The sequence below is a fragment of the Hesperophylax consimilis genome, chromosome 4 (assembly GCF_061612785.1).
Source record: "Hesperophylax consimilis isolate HC1 chromosome 4, BYU_Hcon_1.0, whole genome shotgun sequence".
Lineage (NCBI taxonomy): Eukaryota > Metazoa > Arthropoda > Insecta > Trichoptera > Limnephilidae > Hesperophylax > Hesperophylax consimilis.
The window spans coordinates 9155280-9177013 of NC_142839.1; the positions used below are offsets into that span (position 1 = coordinate 9155280).

The window sequence follows — 21734 nt, forward strand, 5'->3', positions numbered from 1 at the left end:
CGAAATGAATGCCGGTCTTACCTGATCGGCATTTGGCGAGGTTGGTAGAGTTGTCGACTTTAGTTCCTGAGTAGGAAGGTTATATCCTCAGTCAAACCAAAAAAAATAAATTATGTTTTAAACGACATTTTAAAATGGAGGTATTACAGAAAAAAAAACTTTTACCTTTTTTCACTACAAATTATTTTAAATAAACCTTAGTTAAATGAATATTTCAAAAAATCTTTAATATTTTTATTTAAATAAACCGTCTTACAATATTTGTGAAGAAAAATGATTTATGTAATCATATTTCAATTCACAAGTTGGAGATGTACACTACTTGATTGTGTCATTGGTGGTAAATGGTTTATTTGTGGTGGCATTGATCAAACTGGCTTGGTCGTACGTATGGCCCAAATTTGGACCGCGTCAACGGTGCGACCGGGCTGAATGGCCCCGACGTGTGTATAGAGCTTTAAGCTGCTGCCACACGCAAAGCTCACATCAAAAGTTAATGTACAGCGCATCATCTTTTCTACCGACACACGACGCTATCAAATATTTCTTCCTATGGTAGGAGAGGGGGTCAGTTGAATTCGAGAGCGGCCGAGGAACATAATTTCATCTGTCAAAGTGATAACTTTACTTACTGACAGCTTGAGCACGTTTTCGAAATGGATGATACTTGTCGCCTATTGCTGGATCTGTTGGACAGCTCATCCTCAAATGATGATGCCGCCAACTATATAATTATAAATGCTATTTATAAACTTTTTAGATTTTAAACAATCTGCGCATAAATAGTGCATTTTGTAATGATCTACCCTTTCTACTTCAAACTTTTTCTTCTCTTCTTTCTACGATAAATTTTCCTTAAGTCCCGTAGGTAACTTTTCCATAAGGCTTTGGTTTTATATATCCGGGGTAGGAAGGTCCTCCCTGCCGTCTTTCTTTATTACACACCCCTTCAAGTGTGTACATCCTAGTTTGTCTACGTGACGTACGACCTTGAACGTACTCATTTCACGTGACGGTTCAGTATAAAAAGGCTTCACCGAACGTTGTGTTGGTTTTTTGTTTCTCGGTTTAGAAACCTAGTTATCTATGTATGTGTGGTATCCCTTGGTTCTTTGGAGATAGAGTGAGTTGAATCCATTACCGCTGTGTTTTAAAGCCATCTCATAAACCTGATTTTTCTGAGTCGCCTGCTCTTCAAACTAGCTACGTGAGTCTACTTGTCATAGGGTTATGTGAGTATAATAAAGTGTTAGATTTTGTATGTGTGATGAACATACGATAAATTTATGGTGTTAGTTGTCGGCGCCATCCATGTATATATTTTGGGAGGGGAAGGAGAGGAAGGAAATGAATTTTTTTTTCAAGTTAAGATTGGCTCCTCCTCTTTACCAAACAAAACCGATGGATGATAATTTGAGCAAGGCGATCGATATCTGCGTGTCTGGATATCACAGCCGGCCGGGTCTCCCCTTGTTCCAAATCGGCAACCGTCACGCCAGAATAAAGAAAACCAGGTCTCATCACCAATTTCAGAATTGCCCCAACCTCAAACACCTCCAGGATAATCTACTTTACTGAGTGTAGAAGGGGAAAACCATGAAATTCCTTGTCACGAATCTAGTCGCGAAAATGTGACACGTAAGGTCCTAAGTTACGTGCCACTTCTAGAAAACGTTGTAACTCCCTCGTCGTCGGGGATTTACATCCCTTTCTAGGTCAATAACATAGATAACACACGACAATCTTGTCGACATTTAGCCTGCTTTTTAGCGATAGGTTGTGTGCCTACCCATTCAGCCAATTATCATGTGAGATATATGTAAGGTCTACTCGAAATGCCAAATTTAGGATGAGGACTGTCTGTATTTTAATATTTGGTTCCAGTATTTATTTTATGAGGTTACTAGCACCCTCGTGTATTAGGTATGGGTAACTTCTACTGAATACCTATCCTCTCAGGTAGGTATAAACGGATAATTGGTTTGATTTTTGCATTTAATTTAAAGAGGCTGCCTACCTCTCGAAAGGTACCTGTTGAGAAAAGTTGTTCGGTTGGTAGTTTTATTTCGGAGATTACCATCTCCCTCTTTTGCCTCTAGATTTGTTTTTGTGCATCCCAATTCGTAACTTAGAAAGTCAAACAATAGATGAAAAGTATTAAATTAGAAAGTCAAATAACAGAAGAAAAGTTTTCATTTTGTTCCGTCTGGTTGCATCCGATCGCTTTCAATTCGGGAGGTCATACGCTAGCAAAACTTCCCCTTTGATTGACTGTACACCGCGCCTCTCGGCCTATATATGAAAAGGTCATTGGCCTGTCTCCCACTCACAGCTGATTGACAATGCGTCTAGCGTATTCCTTTTTATGGGAAGATTATTTGGGTTGCAGGCGTTGCAAACTCGGTTCCTGTATCTCGGTTGTATCCGTCTTTTAAAAGGGTCCTCTGAAATTTAATAAATAATATAAAAAAACTCACCCAGTTAGTCATCTCTCATTCTCAGCGTGAAGCTTACCTGGTTACACTATATAGCTAAATCACTTTAATTTTTGATCTCCCCCCTATCGGCTTCTTTCCTCATTTTAGCGAAATCCTTGCAATCTGTTCAATTTTGGTCCCCTCCCTACGCATATAAAAGGGTAATTAAATAATTCTGTAAATACAATTGTACCTCCCTAATCTCTGTTGGGATTCGAACCCGAGTTTATAATTTGTTCGATCCTCTGGCTCTCGGTCTCCGTGGATAGATCTCGCCAAATCAATTCCCCCCTAGACCGATTAAAACTTGCTGCCTTTATATACGGTCACTCTGTTTCAAAACGAAATCACTACTATTTTTATTTTCATGTCTTTAAGACAAGAAATTTAGTTTGAACTACACATTTACGAAATCACGTTTAATTTAACACACTTTATATTATAATCGCGATCGCCCAACCCTTAGCGCCCCTGGGGTGATTTTTCACAAAACGGCGCTCTACAAATTATCCAATTATTATTATTGTCATTATTATTAATTGTATTCTCACTGAGTCGAACCACTTTCACTTCACACAAACACCGGTTCAATAATCTTTCACTTTAATTCAATATACAACAAAGCTTTCTAACACCATTTGAATTCACTAATTAACTGTAATTTCACACAACACTTCTGATTTGTATCCATTTCTCGGGGCTGTCAACGTACCCAAGTTCAAGACTCGACTGCCCGTATTTTATCCCTTTCTATGGGAATGTGTTTACTCAAGGCCTATAATCTATCCCATGTTGCTAGTCTAGACAAAATTTTTTTAGAGCACGTTCGTTTATTATTTATCGTTTATTTATGTGGATATTCAAAACATCACAATTTTCACATAACCTCTCCGTCGAATCAGGAAATTCGCAGTTCGCACGCCGATCGACGAAAGCGACATATAATAAATTATTGTAAAATAAGCTCACGTCGATTTCCAAAAATGTCGAAGGCAAAGGCGGCAAGGACCAACACCAGGGCAGGGAACGAGAAGAGAGCACGAGAGCTGACGAGAGCAAACCAGATTACCCAGGAAAACAATTGAAAACAACCAACAAACGAACAAACTAGAAGCTTCTCTATGTAGGTATCAGGCCGTCCAACTTTATCAAAAAACCGAATGATATTACCATATAAACATACTGAGTTAAAAATATGATTAATTTTGAAAGGGCGAAAATTTGTTTACTTCAAATTCAAATATTGATTATATTTATATTTTAAACATATGTTAAGTATGTTTGCCAAATAAAGTTTTTTTTATGTTTCTAAATTTACTAGCACACATGACGATATGAGCTAACATAATAAATAAGAAATGCATTATTAGGCTGCTTATGTCATGGCTGTCAAAGGGAACACGGAACTTAGTTGGTAGCTCCGTAATTAAAATGACCCCCTCTCCTTTTTACGGCGGAGAGGGGGACGCATAACTTTTCAAATATCGCGTCGGGAGCGGTTACGTAAAATAAATTCGGTTAGCGAAGTTCAGAACCACACTTATAGCGCGTTATCTTTTTACATGTGTCGGGTCTGTATGGGATTGTATGGCGAGCGCTATTGTGCTTTATATTATCTGATGATGTGAGCTTTGCGTGTGGCAGCAGCTTTTAAGTAAAAATAAATTCTTCTACCAAGGTACTAGCAGGTACCAGCTTGAATTGTTTATTTATGGTCACAAAATGCGATTCCGACAAAACATAGCTATTTTTACTTTACTTTATTTTTTTAAAATTTTATAACAACTTAATATATGTTATAAATTAATTTTGGATGTAATCTTTTTACAAAATTTAATATTATCCCAGTAACTAATATTATTTTTCTGTATTTAAGGATGAATGTGTGGTAAAAACATGTATGATCGTTTGAGGAATGTGAAGATTCGCAAAGAGTGCAAGGCTGATGTAAGCGTAATGAGTAAGATTAAGAGTGGGACGCTTAGATGGTTTGTGCATGTAGAGCGAATGAGCGAAGAAAGGAGTGTAAGGAGGGCATATGATGGAAATGCGAATGGCAGCAGAAGTCGGGGACGCTCGAGGAAGACATGGCACGATCAAGTATATCAGATACTCGAGTCCAACCACTCACTCTGTTTCTATTAATTAATTAAAAAATATGTTACAATACCGAGTTAACACACATAGAAATTATTTATTCTTTGAGTTAAATGTACGTATGTAAAGTTCCGGTGTTTGTATTTCCTGAAAACAAAATTTAAAATCATTAAACATAAACACGAAATTTACGAAACCTAACAGTAATACACATTCACAAACAGTAAGTATACTATACTATAGTGTTTACTTACTCCTGATGAGGTGAACTTCGTTCATTAAACATGTGGAGGTTGCATATAATTAAGTGATACTATAATTAATAAAATAAATAATGCCATCACAAAGTGATAAGCTTTCAGAATAAAGTTATTTTTCCCCGCTTTCCAGGATCGCCCGACTATTTTCGATTTCCATAGCATATATTATGTGGTTTATTTATGGCATCTAATATTTATACCCAACTGCTTTATTTATGCGCGACTGCCTTCACGTTAGTTTAGTTTGAAACAAATCGAACAATCTAGTCGGAAATTCGGGAACGGATCTGTCAGTGTCACAATTGAGGTTATTTATTCTTATTTTCCAGTGAAATTATTTTATAAAATTACTGTGACTGAAAAATGTAGCTATACTGACATTGTTGTAATAAGTCTAAGGTTTGATTTTGCTCTACAACAGGTATTTGCAATGGATTCCATCCAAGACAATAAAATTGATTGGAATATGTTATCTACAGTGGAATCTTTCGATACAGGTAAATATTTATGTTTTAAATGCTCTTATCGAAAAATTATTTTTATCAATCAGCTGGATTTTTATACTAAACTGTTTATTTTAGGTTCAATGGATAATAATGAGGTGTGCGATTCTACTCAATTAATTGGCGGGGAGTTAATAAAACGGTCTATACCCAGTATTTCGACCCCAATCAGCCTTTTGGTGCAATCCCTAATACAACAGTTATGCACAATGCTCGAAAAAGACCACAAAAGAGCTACAAAATTATATGACACGATCTGCAAAAAATTACATCATATGAAATTACTAGATGAAACCTATGCCATGGGGGAGTTTGAAATAATGCGGCATCAATATCAGATGGCCCTGCAGCAGCTAGTCAAGGTCGCCAGCGGACCAGATCTGCCTGTTGTCAACAATTCAGTGTGGCCCATACCTCCCTCCTCCCAGATGGAATGGTCGCGCTATCGCAGAGAATTCGAAGAACTCTTGTTTATCGCTGATGGAGGATTTGGAAAAGTATACAAAGCGAGACATAGACTCGACGGAGTAGAGTACGCAGTCAAAAAGGTTTCCATTCGTTCGTCCGAGTTAAACTCCGTGTTGACTCATCTAGCAGAAGTTAAAACATTTGCCAGCCTAGATCACCCCAATATTGTCTCCTACAAGTCAGCCTGGTTGGAGCCGCTCGTCGAATCTCAGTCAGCCAACGAGGGAGATAGCGAAAGCAGTGAGGAAGGAGACGAGGAACATAATTCATCATCCAGTTACTTATCCAACCATCAGGAGAGTGTCAGTAGAAGTTTTGCCGAGGATTCTGATATTCAAATTTGTTTTGAGGCAAGCAAAACCATAGAAACAATAGAAAAATATGATTCCTGGCAAGAAAATTATTCCGCCACAGAAACATCTGATAAATGCAAAGTTCTTTGTAAACTAGATCAAAGTAATAATAAGTTGAGGTACCGAGTAGAGGTGTCACAAATCAATCTTAAATGGGCCACTCTATTTATTCAAATGTCACTGTGCCAGAAAACATTAAAAACTTGGCTGGAAGAACGGAATTTAGTGACATTTACAAATCTAGAAAGTCCCATAAGCGCTCCAGAGAGTCCTTTAATGTATTCTCCAAACATTACAAGCGATTCTGCAGAGCCCCAATTTTGCGTGTGTAGTTCGTACATAGACACAGTCATAGATATATTAACACAGCTAACTCAGGGTCTGCACTATATTCACCGCTGCGGCATAATCCACCATGACATAAAGCCCAGTAATATATTCATCGGTTGGGTGGGAGATGGGCTGAACGTGCGACTGGGAGACTTTGGGTTGGCGTGCCCACTGCAGAAGTCCCACGAGGGAGTGGCTCTCGGAACCAGACTCTACGCTGCTCCGGAACAGTTAGAAGGCGAATGCAACTCAAAAGTAAGGAATATTTCCCAACACTTGAACTTTAAATTAAATTAAAACATTTACTTATAAGAAATGCCAACCAGGCTTCATCAGAACAGTATATTTCACCATTTTTCAATTTTAATTAAACAATGTTTAACCAACATCAGTGCAGGAGAAAGTAATCTATCTATCTGTATAAATAAAAATGTAAATGTTCAAAATCTTAAATCTCCGAAAGTGCTTCACCTATTGCTTTGAAATTTTGACACAACGTCGCATTCAAATACACGTGTTTTTATATAACTATACAGATGTCACCTGTGACTTGTTTTTTTTAATGGCAGCTCCATCTGTTGGACATAAAAGCAATACGCGCTATATTTTCTCTATTTGCACAGACAGACTGAGCCTGAGCAACGCGTGGTAGGGTACAGCTAGTTTGTAATAATTTTTTTAACGCTAAAACCAGTACCTAAACTTAGTGTAAAAGGGTAACCAATGTTTTCATCGTACGCAAAAGACCTTATGTAAAAATATTCTAATTATCATTTGATCTTAAGCGCATTTGATTGTATTATTTGCTTAAATCATTTGCTTTTTGCCTACAATCGTTTTGTTTAAAATTATTTGAGAGTAACCATCATTTGGTTATGATAATTTTGTATATGATCATTTTGTTTACAATCATTTTACCTATAACCGTGTAAATACTGGCCAGACAATAACAAAATATTTTTAACCACATACACATCACCTTCTCATGTAATATTAGAAATACATAAATACACGGTGTCCGGAAACTCGTACTACCTACAGGCGCGTAACTGGTGAATCTACATCACATTTGGAGTCGATTTTGTGGTATAACTTTTTTGTTTTGAGCTTTCGTTTTCGAGTAAATCGAGTCTGAAATTATAATTTGTTTGGTCAAATATGAAAAAAAAATCTTTGCTCTTTGGGGTGTTAATGTTTATAATTTATGTTATTGCCATTTTAATGTTTTTTTAAATGTGTCGAAACATAGACCTGGCTGCATAAGTTTTTTTAATCTCATTAGTTGCCCAAAAAATTCGTAGTGTAAAAATTAAAATGTTTAGATCGAAATAAAAAATTTGGGTTCTCCATGTGATCATGATGCAGATTCACCAATTTCCCGATTGTTCTTCAAGTTTTCTGACACCGTGCCTAAAGGATTATATTATCATTTGGGAGGTACAATTTGGGAGGCCGGTTTGGGTACTGCCACCCCTGGGAACCATTTATTAAATAACACCTCTGCCATAGGTCACACCATGTAGTTCGCTATTTTTGGTGATTTAGCAGGGGTGCCCGGGTTCATCGGGTGAGGAGCAGTGGCGGCTCGTGACTTTTTAGTATGCTAGACTGCTAAGCTCGAAGAATTACACATTATTGATGATCATTACAGATTTTTTTTTTTTTTGAAATTTTTTTTCTTGTACAAAGATTTAGTGCACTGCACCGATTTCCTGAAAATCAAAAAAACGAATTTTCGAAAAAAAAAGTTTTCGGCTACAACGATACCAATAATGCCATTTTTTAAATATTAAAACTCAAAACACACCCAAAACTTATCTTCTTTGTGTCTAATGAATGAACAATGTTAATTTTTTATTTCCAGAGTGACCTCTACAGTGTTGGAATTATTCTACTAGAAATGATTGAGTCATTCGGAACGGACATGGAAAAAGTAGAAACCCTAAAGGAGCTGCGAAACGGCCACGTTCCTGCTCGCATCACCGCCAGCGTCCCCAAGTTGGCGCACATCATCGGCAAGCTGGTGCAGCCGCGGCCCAAAAAGCGCATTGACACTGCCCAATTGCTCGTGTTGCTGGACGGACTGAAAGAAAATAAGGACGAAACCATCAGAGGGTTGCGCCAGGAACTGATAGATCTGCGTGTTGAACTGAGTGCCAAAGACGTGAGACTTAATGCTCAGGACTGCGAAATTACAAGACTGAAAATGATTTTAGAGAATAGAATAGAATAGGTTGATTATAATGTATTATCATACTGAGTCACAAATCGATGGCCTACTTCCACGGAGACAAATAAAAAAATGCCTTTTTTAAGTTAGTGATGCAATTTCATTATGAATATATTGGGCTCTGCTCCTATTTCAAAAGAAAAACAATTCAAATATTGTCTAGTTTGGCAGAGAAAGTTCATAAAGTGTAAAAACAAATATTTTTGGAAATATTAACATCTCTCACCTGAGAGATGGAGATTTCGGGTCTATCTATGGTTTTCGATTCGGACATTAGATTTAATTAATGTCATACCTCTAAATATTAATACGGATACATATATGCCAATTTTGAGTTAGTGGTGCAATTTCATTATGCATATATTGTGCTCTGCTTCTATTTCAAAAGAGAAACAACTCAAATATTGTCTAGTTTGGCAGGGAAATAAAAATTAAAAAATTGAGCGATGGAGATTTCCAGGTCTATGGTTTTCGATTCGGCCATTCCATTTAATTAATGTCATACGGACACATATGAATTGCTTTCTGCGGTTTAAAGCCAATGAGTCCAACTACACTCCACCGTTTATCCCACATTTTTAGATTTTACAAAAAAAATCGAAAAAAAGTTTGTTGAATTGTTAAATTTATAATTCATTTTAATTTATAAAAAATCACCTACCTAAAATTGGGTAGCTATCTAAAATAGTTAGAATGCCATTTTTAGGGATCTGTGATTTTTGAGATGTCTCCGTATAGAAATAGGCCATCAAAATGCTGGTATACATTTTGGGGGCTTATTTATAGACAGTAGGCTACCCAAAATGATTCTGATCTTTGTATTTGTGACAATAATAATTATTGATATTAAAGATTGTCTGCTACCTCACCTGCCGCTGAGACCTATGTTGTGATCTGTTTCTATTTGTGAAGAAGAGATTATAGCTACAACAGTACTAACAGCGGTGTGCCTAAATTATTAGTGGTTAGTATTGACCTGTAACATTAGTTGCTCACTTTATATTAAAGTTCTTGCGACAATAAGTTTACTAAGAAGCTTGTGAACCATTTGTTTCTCTACGATCCATGGGAAAGGAAGAAACCAACCTCGAAAATAATTATATATAGCGTATGTAAAAACAAAGTTGAATTACAATATTATTGAAAAAATTAGTTAACCATTGTATTGCAAGTAGTCCCTTTATGCATAGGCTTCCAGAGTAAATATTAGGTTATATAAAATATCAGCTTCAGTAAATTTTGCTATGACCTTGCCATAATTAAATAAAAAATGGTGGAACAAAATTAACAGACACAAAATAATCTAGACGACAGAGCCTGGTGGTTCGCGAGTAGAAATAAAAACAACGAACTACACATGACGCCATCCCAGTGTGAACTGAGAACGCCTTTGTGTTCGTCAAAAAAACTTATAGGTGGATCGCCACGAGCGGTACACAAGCAGTTCATTTGGTGCTCCAAACCCCATCCCAATACATAATTAGAATTGGCGGCCTGCAGATGTCTTTATACCCAACTTAATAACACTTAAACCTCAAAAGTATGGGTAGTCATAGACATTCAAATTGATAGATTTGCCCTAACATGAAATCTGGGTATCATTTCACGTGACCGTATTTTAGGCGCAAGGAGGGTTCGAGAATGCTTTGAATAAACCACAACATCGGTCATACATTGACTGCCAAAGAGCTCACATTGAAATAATTAGACCCTGTTGAGAAAAATAATGTAAGGCAGTTTGCAGCACAGTAACATTGTGGAATTTTTCTATGCAGGATCTGAATGTTCGTTTTTAAATATACCGCCTGGCGTAGCAACAGTAAAAATGAGTGAGGTGGGTAAATTAATACACTTAAAAAGTGTAGTAACTAAATAGTGTTACAAAATATTCAATCGATTTGTAGTTAAGTTATGCAGCCAGCAATTTGCGGGCCATTGTAGAAAGGACTAGTAATTCGTAAGAATATTTTATTTTCACGGACTAAATAGTGATATTAAATTGCGAGTTGCCTGTATACTGTCAAGTAAATTTATTGACAAATCACACATAGGAAGATGGTCATGCCATCTCCCGCGCAACTTTGGTTTGTTCCTCTTTCCCTGATTGGCTGGTCTATCATTTCGAATGTCTATGGATAAAGTGAAGCTTTGTATTATAATGGATGTATACCTACTACCAGTCATCCATAGCTCAAGAAAATCAATTTGTTTTCTACTAATCTACGTACAATGTACTTATGTTAGGGTTATTGTTTCATGAAAATGTTTCAAAAGAACTATCAGACGATTAATTTGTTTAGGTTTATAATCTCTTCCGTTTGGGCAACATACGTGTCATATTGAATACTTATATTAATTAAAAGGTATTTCTTTATTTTTTCGTTGTTTTATTTATTACCATGATGTGGCTGTACTCAAAGCCAGCTCCGATTGAAGGCCAGGATTGAAAATATCGAAGAAGGAAAGATATTTAATCATTATATTGCCTCACAACTACGCTGCGTGTAAAATAGATTTCTGGCCTTTTAAATGCTGCTCTCTTGTGCTGTATCAAGTTGCTGAGAGCTGTAACTATTACCAAAATTATAGTGTGTGCAAAGCCGAGGGCAATTGGTTTTTGCTGCAAATCAGCAAGCCTGCCGAAACCAATGTATGTCATATTCTCATGAATCAGAATCACAGAAGGATAATAGTGTAATCCACAATTATTTGTACGTAACAGAAGTATAAACGAGGAAGGGTTTCCAGTTGCAATGGCAACACCACTTCCGCCGATCGATGGAGGAAGAAAACATATACCGAACTTCTATAATAGAATATAATAGATACCAAGGGTTTACAATATATTATGAATGCAAAATAAGTAGTTTTTTAAACTACAGTGGAACTTGGTTATAACGAGCAATTACAAAATGATATTTTAGTTTAGCCTTATCTTCATATAATTGTTAGTCTTATAACGAGGTCAATTCACTGATATACTGAGAATAATTTTGTCAACACAATTTCTGAATACGTGAATGGGTCATTGGGTCTGAAAAAATAGTTGAGTTATTCAAGAATTACCTATCCCGTCAGGGATGGATTCTTATTTTTACGGCACTACCTGTGTAAGAGTGTCGACTATGTAAACCATTGCTATCCATCGGGCAGTGTAAAATTGTTATAAAATCTGCAAAAGTTATGCGAAATTTGAGCTTCGCAAATTTCTTCCCTTTTTATGTCTTCTTTTCTATTGCAACTCATTGTCATTAATTTTTTTGTTTTTTTTTTTAATTTCGTGTTATGCAAACCGGTTCCTCAAATTTGGTTCCATTTAAGAAATGCAGCGTAAATTAACCTTGACTCTATAAAAAATAATGTTCTCAGCCAAGGTTTACAAGAATTACCCCACATTTAGATTTTTCTCTATAGCCAAGTGGGCCGTATGGAATTGACATGCGGGTTGTGCATCACTGGTTTGTGACAAGTTTAATTTTACAGCCAAAAACCAAAGCAATCCCGCAAGCTAGTTATTTATGACAAGTGCGATTTTACAAGCGCTAGGTACAGTACGCACGAGGTAGTGATAATAAGATAACAATTTAGTGATATTTTTCTTGGAAGCCTTGAACCAGGTGATGATAGTTATAATGCGTTGATTGTTTTGAAGAGGAAATTGAGAAGCATGAAAGCGAAATCTTTAAAACAATCATTGATAATAAAAGTGTATTTTTTTTAAATAAGTAATACCTATTCGCATTTTGCCAATTTATTAATAGTAGAGTGGGTAGGTAGGTATGTATGACTTTTAAAAAACCTATTTTGGATATAACGATTAAGAACCCGGTTAATGTTTCTGCAACGGTAACAGCTCGCAGATGAGTGAGTGGTTTTGCAAATCGTCCTGTTCTGTTTTATTTTAACTATGGATATGTGGGATACAACAAAAGGTAGGTAAGGCAGGTTATGTGGGATACAACAAAACAAAGACAAACTTTTCAGAGAAATTTACTGATGGTTTTAAGAAAATCAAGGGTGCCTGCTGGATTCATACAGCTTATGTGGAAATACATAATAAAAAATACATAGTAAATAAAAAGCATACAAAAGGATTTTGCCCACGTACAAATATCATAGACTGAATTCTAATAACAGTTTTTTATTACTATTACATTTTATAGTGTAAAAAATGAACAGGTTTTCAAGAAACTCATCAGTAGCGGTAGATCTCTGGTTTGTAGGGGCCCTCGATGGGCACATGGAGGTAGGCGGATTGCTTGGGAGTCAGCTTGGTCAGCTTGACTCCAAGGTGCTCCAAGTGCAGCATAGCTACCTCCTCATCCAGCTTCTTGGGCAGCGTGTGGACTCCAATAGCGTATTCACCAGGCTTGGTCCACAGCTCAATCTGGGCCAGGACCTGATTGGTGAAGGAGTTGGACATCACAAAGGAAGAATGCCCCGTGGCACAGCCCAGGTTTACCAGGCGACCCTCGGCCAAGATGATGATGTGGTTGCCATTCTCTAATGTGTAACGGTCTACTTGAGGTTTGACATTGCTCTTCTTAATGGCGTTCTTCTGTAGCCAGTCAACGTCAATCTCACAATCAAAGTGACCGATATTACACACTATGCTGTCGTCTCTCATGCACAGGAAGTGGTCCTTGGTGATAATATCTTCGCAACCCGTGGCTGTGATGAAGAGCTGCGCCTCTCTGGCAGCCTCCTCCATGGTGGTGACTTCGAAGCCTTCCATGGCGGCCTGCAGGGCATTGATGGGGTCAATCTCGGTGACCAGCACGCGGCCCCCGAAGTTCCTGAGGGAGTGTGCACAGCCCTTGCCCACGTCTCCGTATCCGGCCACTACACACACCTTACCAGCGATCATCACATCGGTAGCGCGCTTGATTCCATCAACCAATGACTCTCTGCAGCCGTACAAGTTGTCAAACTTGCTCTTGGTTACCGAGTCATTGACGTTGATAGCTGGTACCTTGAGAAGGCCATTCTTCAGCATCTGGACCAGATTGTGGACTCCCGTGGTAGTTTCTTCCGTGATACCCTTAATTCCCTCAACATACTGCGGAAACTTGGCGTGGATCAGGTTTGTCAAGTCACCTCCATCATCAAGGATCATGTTCAGAGGCTGAAAATAATACAAATAAAAATTAAGAAATAAATCGACGTTTCTGACAAGTAATAAAATTAATTTGTCAAAGCTTATTACACATAATATCTATTTGATGAAAACAAAGGGATTGAACATTGCTTTTTTATTTTTTCACGCTTTTACATAATATAACGCATAGTACAAGACAAACTATAACATGAAATTAGTAATTCCTAAGTAATAAAAAGCGCTTATGAGCGTGTAAAACAGCAAAGGGTGGTTTTGCAACAAAAGTTTTTTTTTACATTAATCCCTGAGGAAAATAATTTCTTTTTTAAGGAAAGGAAGTTCAGGGAAGGTAAAAGGTATGAGGGTTGGGTAGGAATCTAGGGATCAGTGTATCCAGGAGTGACGGACATATGCATATGTCACTGCGGCACAACACAATGGGTTGAGAAACCAGTTGGAGAGGTCTCTCCAGCCTCTCCCGATCTGGCACGCCACGCAGCTGGTGGGCAGTCGCATCCTGAATACACTCACCAGATGAACCCGGGCACCCCTGCTAAATCACCAAACATAGAGAACCACTTGGTGTGACCTATGGCAGAGGTGTTATCCAATAAATGGTTCCCAGTAGGTTCGGCAGTACCCAAGCCGGTCTCCCAAATTGTAAATAGTATATATTTAATATATATAATAGAAATTAAGAACATAATGTGTAAATAACAAAGCAGCATTACCTTTCCATCAGCGAAGACCAGTGTCTGTTCGATGCACCAATTGTACTCCTCCTCGGTCTCTCCCTTCCAGGCGTAGACGGGCACTCCGGTGGCAGCGATAGCTGCGGCGGCCTGGTCCTGGGTGCTGAAGATATTACAGCTCGACCATTGGACCTGGAGAATTGAACGGCATCTTAAGAGAATGCGATACGAAATAAATACTATTTTTTCATGTTCTCTAGGACATTTATTTTGGTCATTTTATTTATTTTTGGTATTTACACAGATGTAAAATTCACGTACCACGGAGTATGTATAGAGAGAATTACAATTACTGAAATTAAACACATCAAAAAAAACACCGGACCCAAAAACCGATTTTTTTTTGACATCCAGTAATATAATTTTGTCAAATTTTTTGTTAAATTCTGGCAGTGATATTGGTAAGTGAAATTTACGCTTGTGTAATTTCGTCCTCACAGTTTAATTTTTACGCATGATGACCGTTTTTCCTTTTGAAGTCGTTGTCCAAACAGCAGAAGGCGATATTGTAAAGTACTTCGCTCATTGCAAATGCAATGATAATTTTTGGCCCAATGTAATTATTTATAACACGCAATAAAATCAAACAAGTTTTCTACGGGAATTTAATTTATTTAAAGGGAAAAATAATTAAAGAATATTTTTTACACACAATAAAGTAAATTTTTATAGGCAATCGAACACATGTATGGTATCACATCCTATTATTATGTCACCAAAATGTGATGAAACCGGTGTTGGTGGAGTAAAATTCTAAAACATACGATTTATTTTGTCACTAAGTTCAAGAGTGATGACCCCAAATGTGAGCAACTCGTGACGTGAAACTGACACCGTTTATTTTTTGCGCATGATGGTCGTTTTTCCTTTTGAAGTCGTTGCCAAACAGCAGAAAGTGATATTGTATAACACATATGTTGGTATCATATCCTATTATTATGTCATCAAAATGTGATGAAAATGGAGTTGGTGGTGAGAAATTCTGAAACATACGACTTATTTTGTCACTAAGTTCAAGAGAGATGACCCCAAATATGAGCCACTCGTGACGTGAACGGCAAATATGAATAACAACGGATTGCGAGAATATCTGTAACAAACTTGATGAACTCCCAAGATAAAAATTCTGACCCTTTATGTAAGCATTTTGTATAAATATTATTACCTATTATTCTATTAGGAGCTCTCAAGAACAAGGCAAACATAAATAATTCAAAGAATAACTTCATTATAACCGTTAAGGAAATAGATATTGCATAATGCTATGGTAATTATTATAAATGACTAGTATCAAATATTTTACTGCAGAATAAACATATGTAATTACTTGAAAAAACTTTGGTCTCATTTGCTTATTTAACCCCTTGGGCAAAATTTTGAAAGATAATCCATTCCTCACAGACAATGAACAACCGTAGTCTTTTTGGGAGATATATATCCCGGTCTGACACGGTCTCATAAAAGTTATACTATCTCATTTCGTATTATGTTGAGAAATATGATTTAAACTGTGTCAGAAAGACAGAATACCGCGCTTTCTGTTTGAATTAAAAAAAAATTACCGCAACGCTCCAGAAAAAATAAAAATATTTTATAAAACATTTAGTATTTGAAATATGTTAGTCAAGGTTTCCAAATTTTATAGTAAATATGTTTATATTAAACGAAAAAAGTGAAGTGACAATAACTTAACCTTTGTCTAATTAAAAATGTTTTTTAATTTTGTGTAAAGTGGTAATAAAAACTGTCAGTAAGCAACTTTATCTTTGTTTGCGTTAAAAATTATAGTATTTTTAATTGCATAAGTTGATTTGTTATTTTAAAATCTAAAAGAGTCTTTCATCCGCATTCACAAACAGTATTTTATTAAAAAAACCACAGATTTTATCTGAAATTGAATGGAATGTGATCAAATTTTCTGCGAAATCTGCATTCTGATGGTTCTCATATGAGAGGTAGGTAGGTAGGTTAGGGGTTAAATTATTAATCATACATATTGTTGATTCACCTTATTTGTTGAAACTCATCAAGTTCAACATTCCTTCCCATAGTCTGGGAAATAATGAATTGCTTTTCCTCAATCAACACTCATGGAGCATGGGTGTACAGAATGTTGAGACTTATTAACTGAAATGAGAGTCTTGAAATTTTTGGTGCTATTCTAAGGACGGGTTGTTTCCCATAATTTGAACAATTCATCAAATTTTAAAAATTCAAGTTCTGTGAGTTTTTTTCATCACAGGCCAGTTGTTTCATAGTACTTGAATAGAACTTTCACAGGACTTGAATTATGGTGAATTGTAAAAAATTATGGGAAACAACCCGCCCTTAATGATTTTTGTCAGTCTTTATGGAGTAAGGTACATATATATTTGTACAACGCCCATCGGATGATTTTTCAAAGAAACAGCACAAATTATCCAATTATTATTATTAAAGGTACAAAAAAGTGTAAGTGACTTTGGAATGCCGGGCATCCGCGACTGAATACCCCCGTAGTGCGCCGAGGGTAAAAATCCCATCAACAGAATGTATTAATGTCAGATTTCCATATGGATATGCTCAACAGATACAAATCTTATCAATGGTAAAAATATACCATAAACAATAATTGCATGTCACAGACACAAGCATAATCAAATACTACAAATAATTTATTTTTTAATAACGATAAACTGAATTCAAGTTTTGGCAAATGAAAAGTTAAGACATTTCCCAAGGAGTGGTTGTTTAGTTTATTAGAGAATTTAAGTACTGAAATGAAGGAGAATTAATCAAAAAGCTGCTAGAAAAACAAAATCCAGAACAGTCTAGTAAAAAAAGCCTTGTTAGAAACATTGCTAATTCATTAAATTTAACATTTTAGTACAATGCACCTTCTAAGTTAAGAAAGAGAATGGTTTAATCTCAGTCCGAAGAAAGAATAAAATATGAGCTTAAGCAAAATATTGTTCAAAACAACTTTATTACGAGGTTGAAGTTTGACTGAACTCACGGCTTAGTTTGTTCCAACAAAAGATGGGAATAAAAACATTATTATTTTTTAATTGTCTGGTTCGATACAAGATTTTATTCACGAAAATCAAATATTTTAAGCAACATAATAAGTTACGTAACACTAAATTATTCATGGCCAGAATTGTATGTGATAAATACAATCTCTGCGTGCTTGACAACTGCCCGTTTTAATTTGTTTGGTTTAACTCTAACTAACTAACCATCACGCCGTTTCCACGCAGGGGTAGGCTGAGAGGACGGACCATCAAACAATTCAGTCTTGACACACACTCCTTGCCTCATTCACATTATTACTCTTCTATTATGCTGATTCTTGACATGGCCCGACTCAAGTATTCGATTCACTTGATCGTGCCATGTCTTCGTCAGGCGTCCCCGACTTCTGCTACCATTCACATTTGCGTCATATATTCTCCTTACACTCCTTTCTTTGTTCATTTGCTATACATGCCCGAACCATCTAAACGTCCCTTTCTTAATCTTACTCATTACGCTTACATCAGCCTTGCATCTTTGCTGATCTCCACATTTCTCACACAATCATACATAATTTTACCACACATACGCATCAGGGATCTCATTTGTGCAGCATTCAGTCTACTTTCATCCTTCCTCTGCCCTACCCATGATAGATCATAGTATTGGGACATTGCTAGTGGAATCCAAGGGAGCCGCCTGCTATGCCTCAACATAAAGGACTATATAAAATGTAAATTCACCTTCCCTCTCTCTACAATTTGAAACAATTGCCTAGAAGAGTGAGCCAGAAAAAAAAATCTTTGTAAGGGTTCCAACTATATGTTTATGTATTTTTAAAATGAGAACCAAGTCTTTCCCATCTTCAACTTCTTGTCTTTTGTGTGGAAGAATATTTTATCAAAAGGAAATTATATTAAACCCTTAGAACGGGCCATACATTCTTAAGACTTATCGCACTCCGGAAGTCTTTGTTTTTTTTTTTATGATTTGTGCAAAAATGAAAACAATTTTTTTTTTTTTTAATATAATAAAAAACATTCATTTTTTCCACATAAAACATCACTAAATGGCCCAACACTGACTTGAACTTCAGTTTGTGGAGTTGTATTACAAAAGTAGGCTTTAATAATTTTATAGTTGGGATATGGTTTCAAAGATATAGCTGTTTAAAACAAAATCCATTTTCTCAAATGGGACACTTGTTTTCGCCCGCTTGAACTGTGTTAAGTTAGCACTCGCGCAAAAGTCACGAGCCACCACTGGTTGTCTTATCTTATCTGAAATTATATTTAAATATTGAAGACAATATTAGTGATTTCTAAACGAAAATCTGAAACAGAAAAATCAGAAAAGGAAACGGTCACATCTGGGACACGATGTGACCGATGTGACCGTTTCCTTTTCTGATTTTTCTGTTTCAGATTTTCGTTTAGAAATCACTAATATTGTCTTCAATATTTAAATATTACAATTTGAGGTTTTACTCAATAAAGTTATTCCGAAAAATAAATGAAATTATATTATAGGGGTTTTACAAAAGTAATATAATAATTTAAGCATCAGTCTACATTAACTAATTGTACATATACTTTTATCATTGCAGAAATCGATTTCATTAACTAAGGGTACCTCGTATTTATTTTCGTGGCTGTTGAAAATAATTTCAAATAATGTCATTTTTATCATTAAAATTTTAAGAGAGACGAGTTTTAGTCTAAGCTTCAATAAACGTAAACTAAATTGCTGGGTTCTTTGCAGGTAATAATTTGTAAGCTGTGATGACAGGGTATTGGATTTCCTTATTGATTAATTGTTATAATATATAATTAGTAATAAATCTTGGGTTTTACCATTTATCAGAACCATTTAACATCAAGCACAATGGGTTGCAACTTGCAAGTCGGTGACACAGACTGATTTATATCAGTGATAATATAATATTTCTAACAACTTATTTTAATATTAACTTACTATGCATCTAGAGACAGATTTTACGTTTTTTTAAACCCATGCCTGAGATGCATCTAAGAATATTTGTTATAATAATTATAATTAAAAAAATGAATTCTGGAAACGATGCAGTGCTCAGAAAGCAGTATTTTTAGTAAAGTGAGAGAGAAAAATAAAGGAGGTTTAAGGGGCTAAGTGTGGATGATGCAATCTTTAGTCTTGAATTTTTGTGAAATTTAAGACTAAATATTGAGAAGACTTGGTTGAGATGAAAAGTAAAATGTATAATGAGGTAGAAATGATCAAAACTAAGGACGGGTTGTTTCGGAGAATTTGAACAATTCTTCAAATGTCAAAGTTAATTTACAGGTTCTGTGAAATATTTTTTGAAGTTCTGTTTTTATTTCAGTTCTGTCAAGCAACTACCCTATGCTGATATAATAACAGAACTTGAATAGGACTTTCACAGAATCCGGAAATCAACATTGAAATTTGATGAATTGTTCAAATCCTCCAAAACAACCCGTCCTAAGAATGAATTGTTAAAAACATGAAATGCTTGATGAAGTGATGATCGTATGTACCTCTGCGCCCAGCTCGGTGAGGGTCTCGATGAGCACGGCGGTCTGGATGGTCATATGCAGGCAGCCGGCGATGCGGGCGCCCTTCAGCACCTTGGAGGGTCCGTACTTCCTCCTGCAGGCCATGAGGCCGGGCATCTCGTTCTCCGCAATTACGATCTCCTTGCGACCCCACTCCGCCAGGGACATATCGGCTGAACAAATAAATAAATTAATAAAACAATCATCTCAATTTCTCTAAAAATAAAATCACATAAAGAAAAATAACCTTCCCACACGATAATCGGAAAAAATCTTTACATTATTTGCGGAATAACCTACGAAGGGAGATACCTTAGCTAAATTGTTTAAATAATCTATTACAAAAGTAACCTTATTACTGACAAAGGGAACATAGTACGGTGAGTAATGTTTAACTCGACAAGATAATACGCGAAATATTTGAAACGTATGGTATGGATAAAGGAGGTAATATATAATGATAAAATTATATGTAATACGTCTTCTTTTAATCATGAAAATATAATAAAAAGAGTTTGAGTAAACTTACCAACTTTGAACGGTGGCTTCACCATGGTAAGAGAGTTAACTTTAACTGCACAAAAGAAATATACCGCGAGCTGAGCTGCGGCAAGAGCTAGTTAAATAAATTAAATTAAACTGAACCGGCGAGTCAAAAAGTTTCGCTTTTAAATAGGAGAACGAGCGCGAACCAGCAGACACGTGCAGGAAGAAGACAAAAAATGTTTTATTTTTGGTTTGAGGTTTGAGTTTTGATCATAGATATGGTTTTGATGGAAAAGAGAGAATAGACAAAAAATACTCTTTGGTTGTATATAAAGTCTAATGTACGTAAGTGAAATATTTGAAAACTGACCTTTAAAACAACTACGCATAACTATATTTTTCGAAAACCTAGCAATTGTTGGGATTGGTAGGTACGCGCAGCGTATCAACATATATTATTATTTATTAATTGTGCTATAAATAGAGAAATTAAAAACTGTTTATTTTATGTCTTATTTTGAAAGTAAGTCAAATGATCGTTACGTTACAGCAGCCGTCAAACAAACCGCTGAAATTTTGTTTTTAATCTTTCGTTTCAGAAAACCATTTTGATAAATTGTGCCTAAAATGAAAAACTAAAATAAAGTCGAAACATGTTCTGCTTGAATAATAGGTTAAACATTGAATGCAACATAAATTTATTGGCAGACGAAAGTTTATCTCTTAAAGAAAACATGGTAGGTACCTACACAAATTTAAAAAAAAAATCACGAAGTTATTGGATATGAATATACTTTTTCATGTAAAAAAAAGAAGAAAAGTGTAAGATTTCAGATATCCTTTTTCATCAAATACGCGTAGATTTTTTCTCCTGGTGTTGCCTTCATCCATATTTTTTTATTTGTCCCTGGCCAGGGCTGGCCCTATGCGGGCGCAATTGGAGCAGTCGGCTCTGGGCGCTGATAATGACCAACACTTAACATGACCTTACGGTTCTAACAAATCTCTCTTTATAATTTTTTTCATAAAAATGGCGTTAATCAAAAGTAAGAATATTATTATTACAATGACCACCTATTTAGACGTCTACTGATTTTGACACGGGGCGCCAAAATTATACTCGCGAAGGCC

At 36.0% G+C, this 21734-nt stretch overlaps 2 protein-coding genes across 2 annotated transcripts; one reads left to right on the forward strand and one right to left on the reverse strand.

Annotated features, from left to right (window-relative positions):
• The first annotated feature begins 5061 nt into the window (after positions 1-5061).
• Positions 5062-11075, forward strand: LOC149424152 (eukaryotic translation initiation factor 2-alpha kinase 1-like). The gene is made up of 4 exons (XM_089631183.1): positions 5062-5141; positions 5256-5331; positions 5416-6743; positions 8353-11075. Exons 2-4 carry the CDS (start codon positions 5265-5267, stop codon positions 8719-8721), a joined length of 1764 nt encoding a protein of 587 aa, XP_089487309.1. The 5' UTR covers positions 5062-5141; positions 5256-5264; the 3' UTR covers positions 8722-11075.
• Positions 11076-12692: 1617 nt separating this feature from the next.
• Ahcy (adenosylhomocysteinase) lies at positions 12693-20880 on the reverse strand. Its single transcript, XM_089631184.1, has 4 exons — positions 20647-20880; positions 20100-20290; positions 14548-14700; positions 12693-13843 (listed from the first exon to the last, which is right to left on the reverse strand). Exons 1-4 carry the CDS (start codon positions 20669-20671, stop codon positions 12914-12916), a joined length of 1299 nt encoding a protein of 432 aa, XP_089487310.1. The 5' UTR covers positions 20672-20880; the 3' UTR covers positions 12693-12913.
• Positions 20881-21734: the final 854 nt, after the last annotated feature.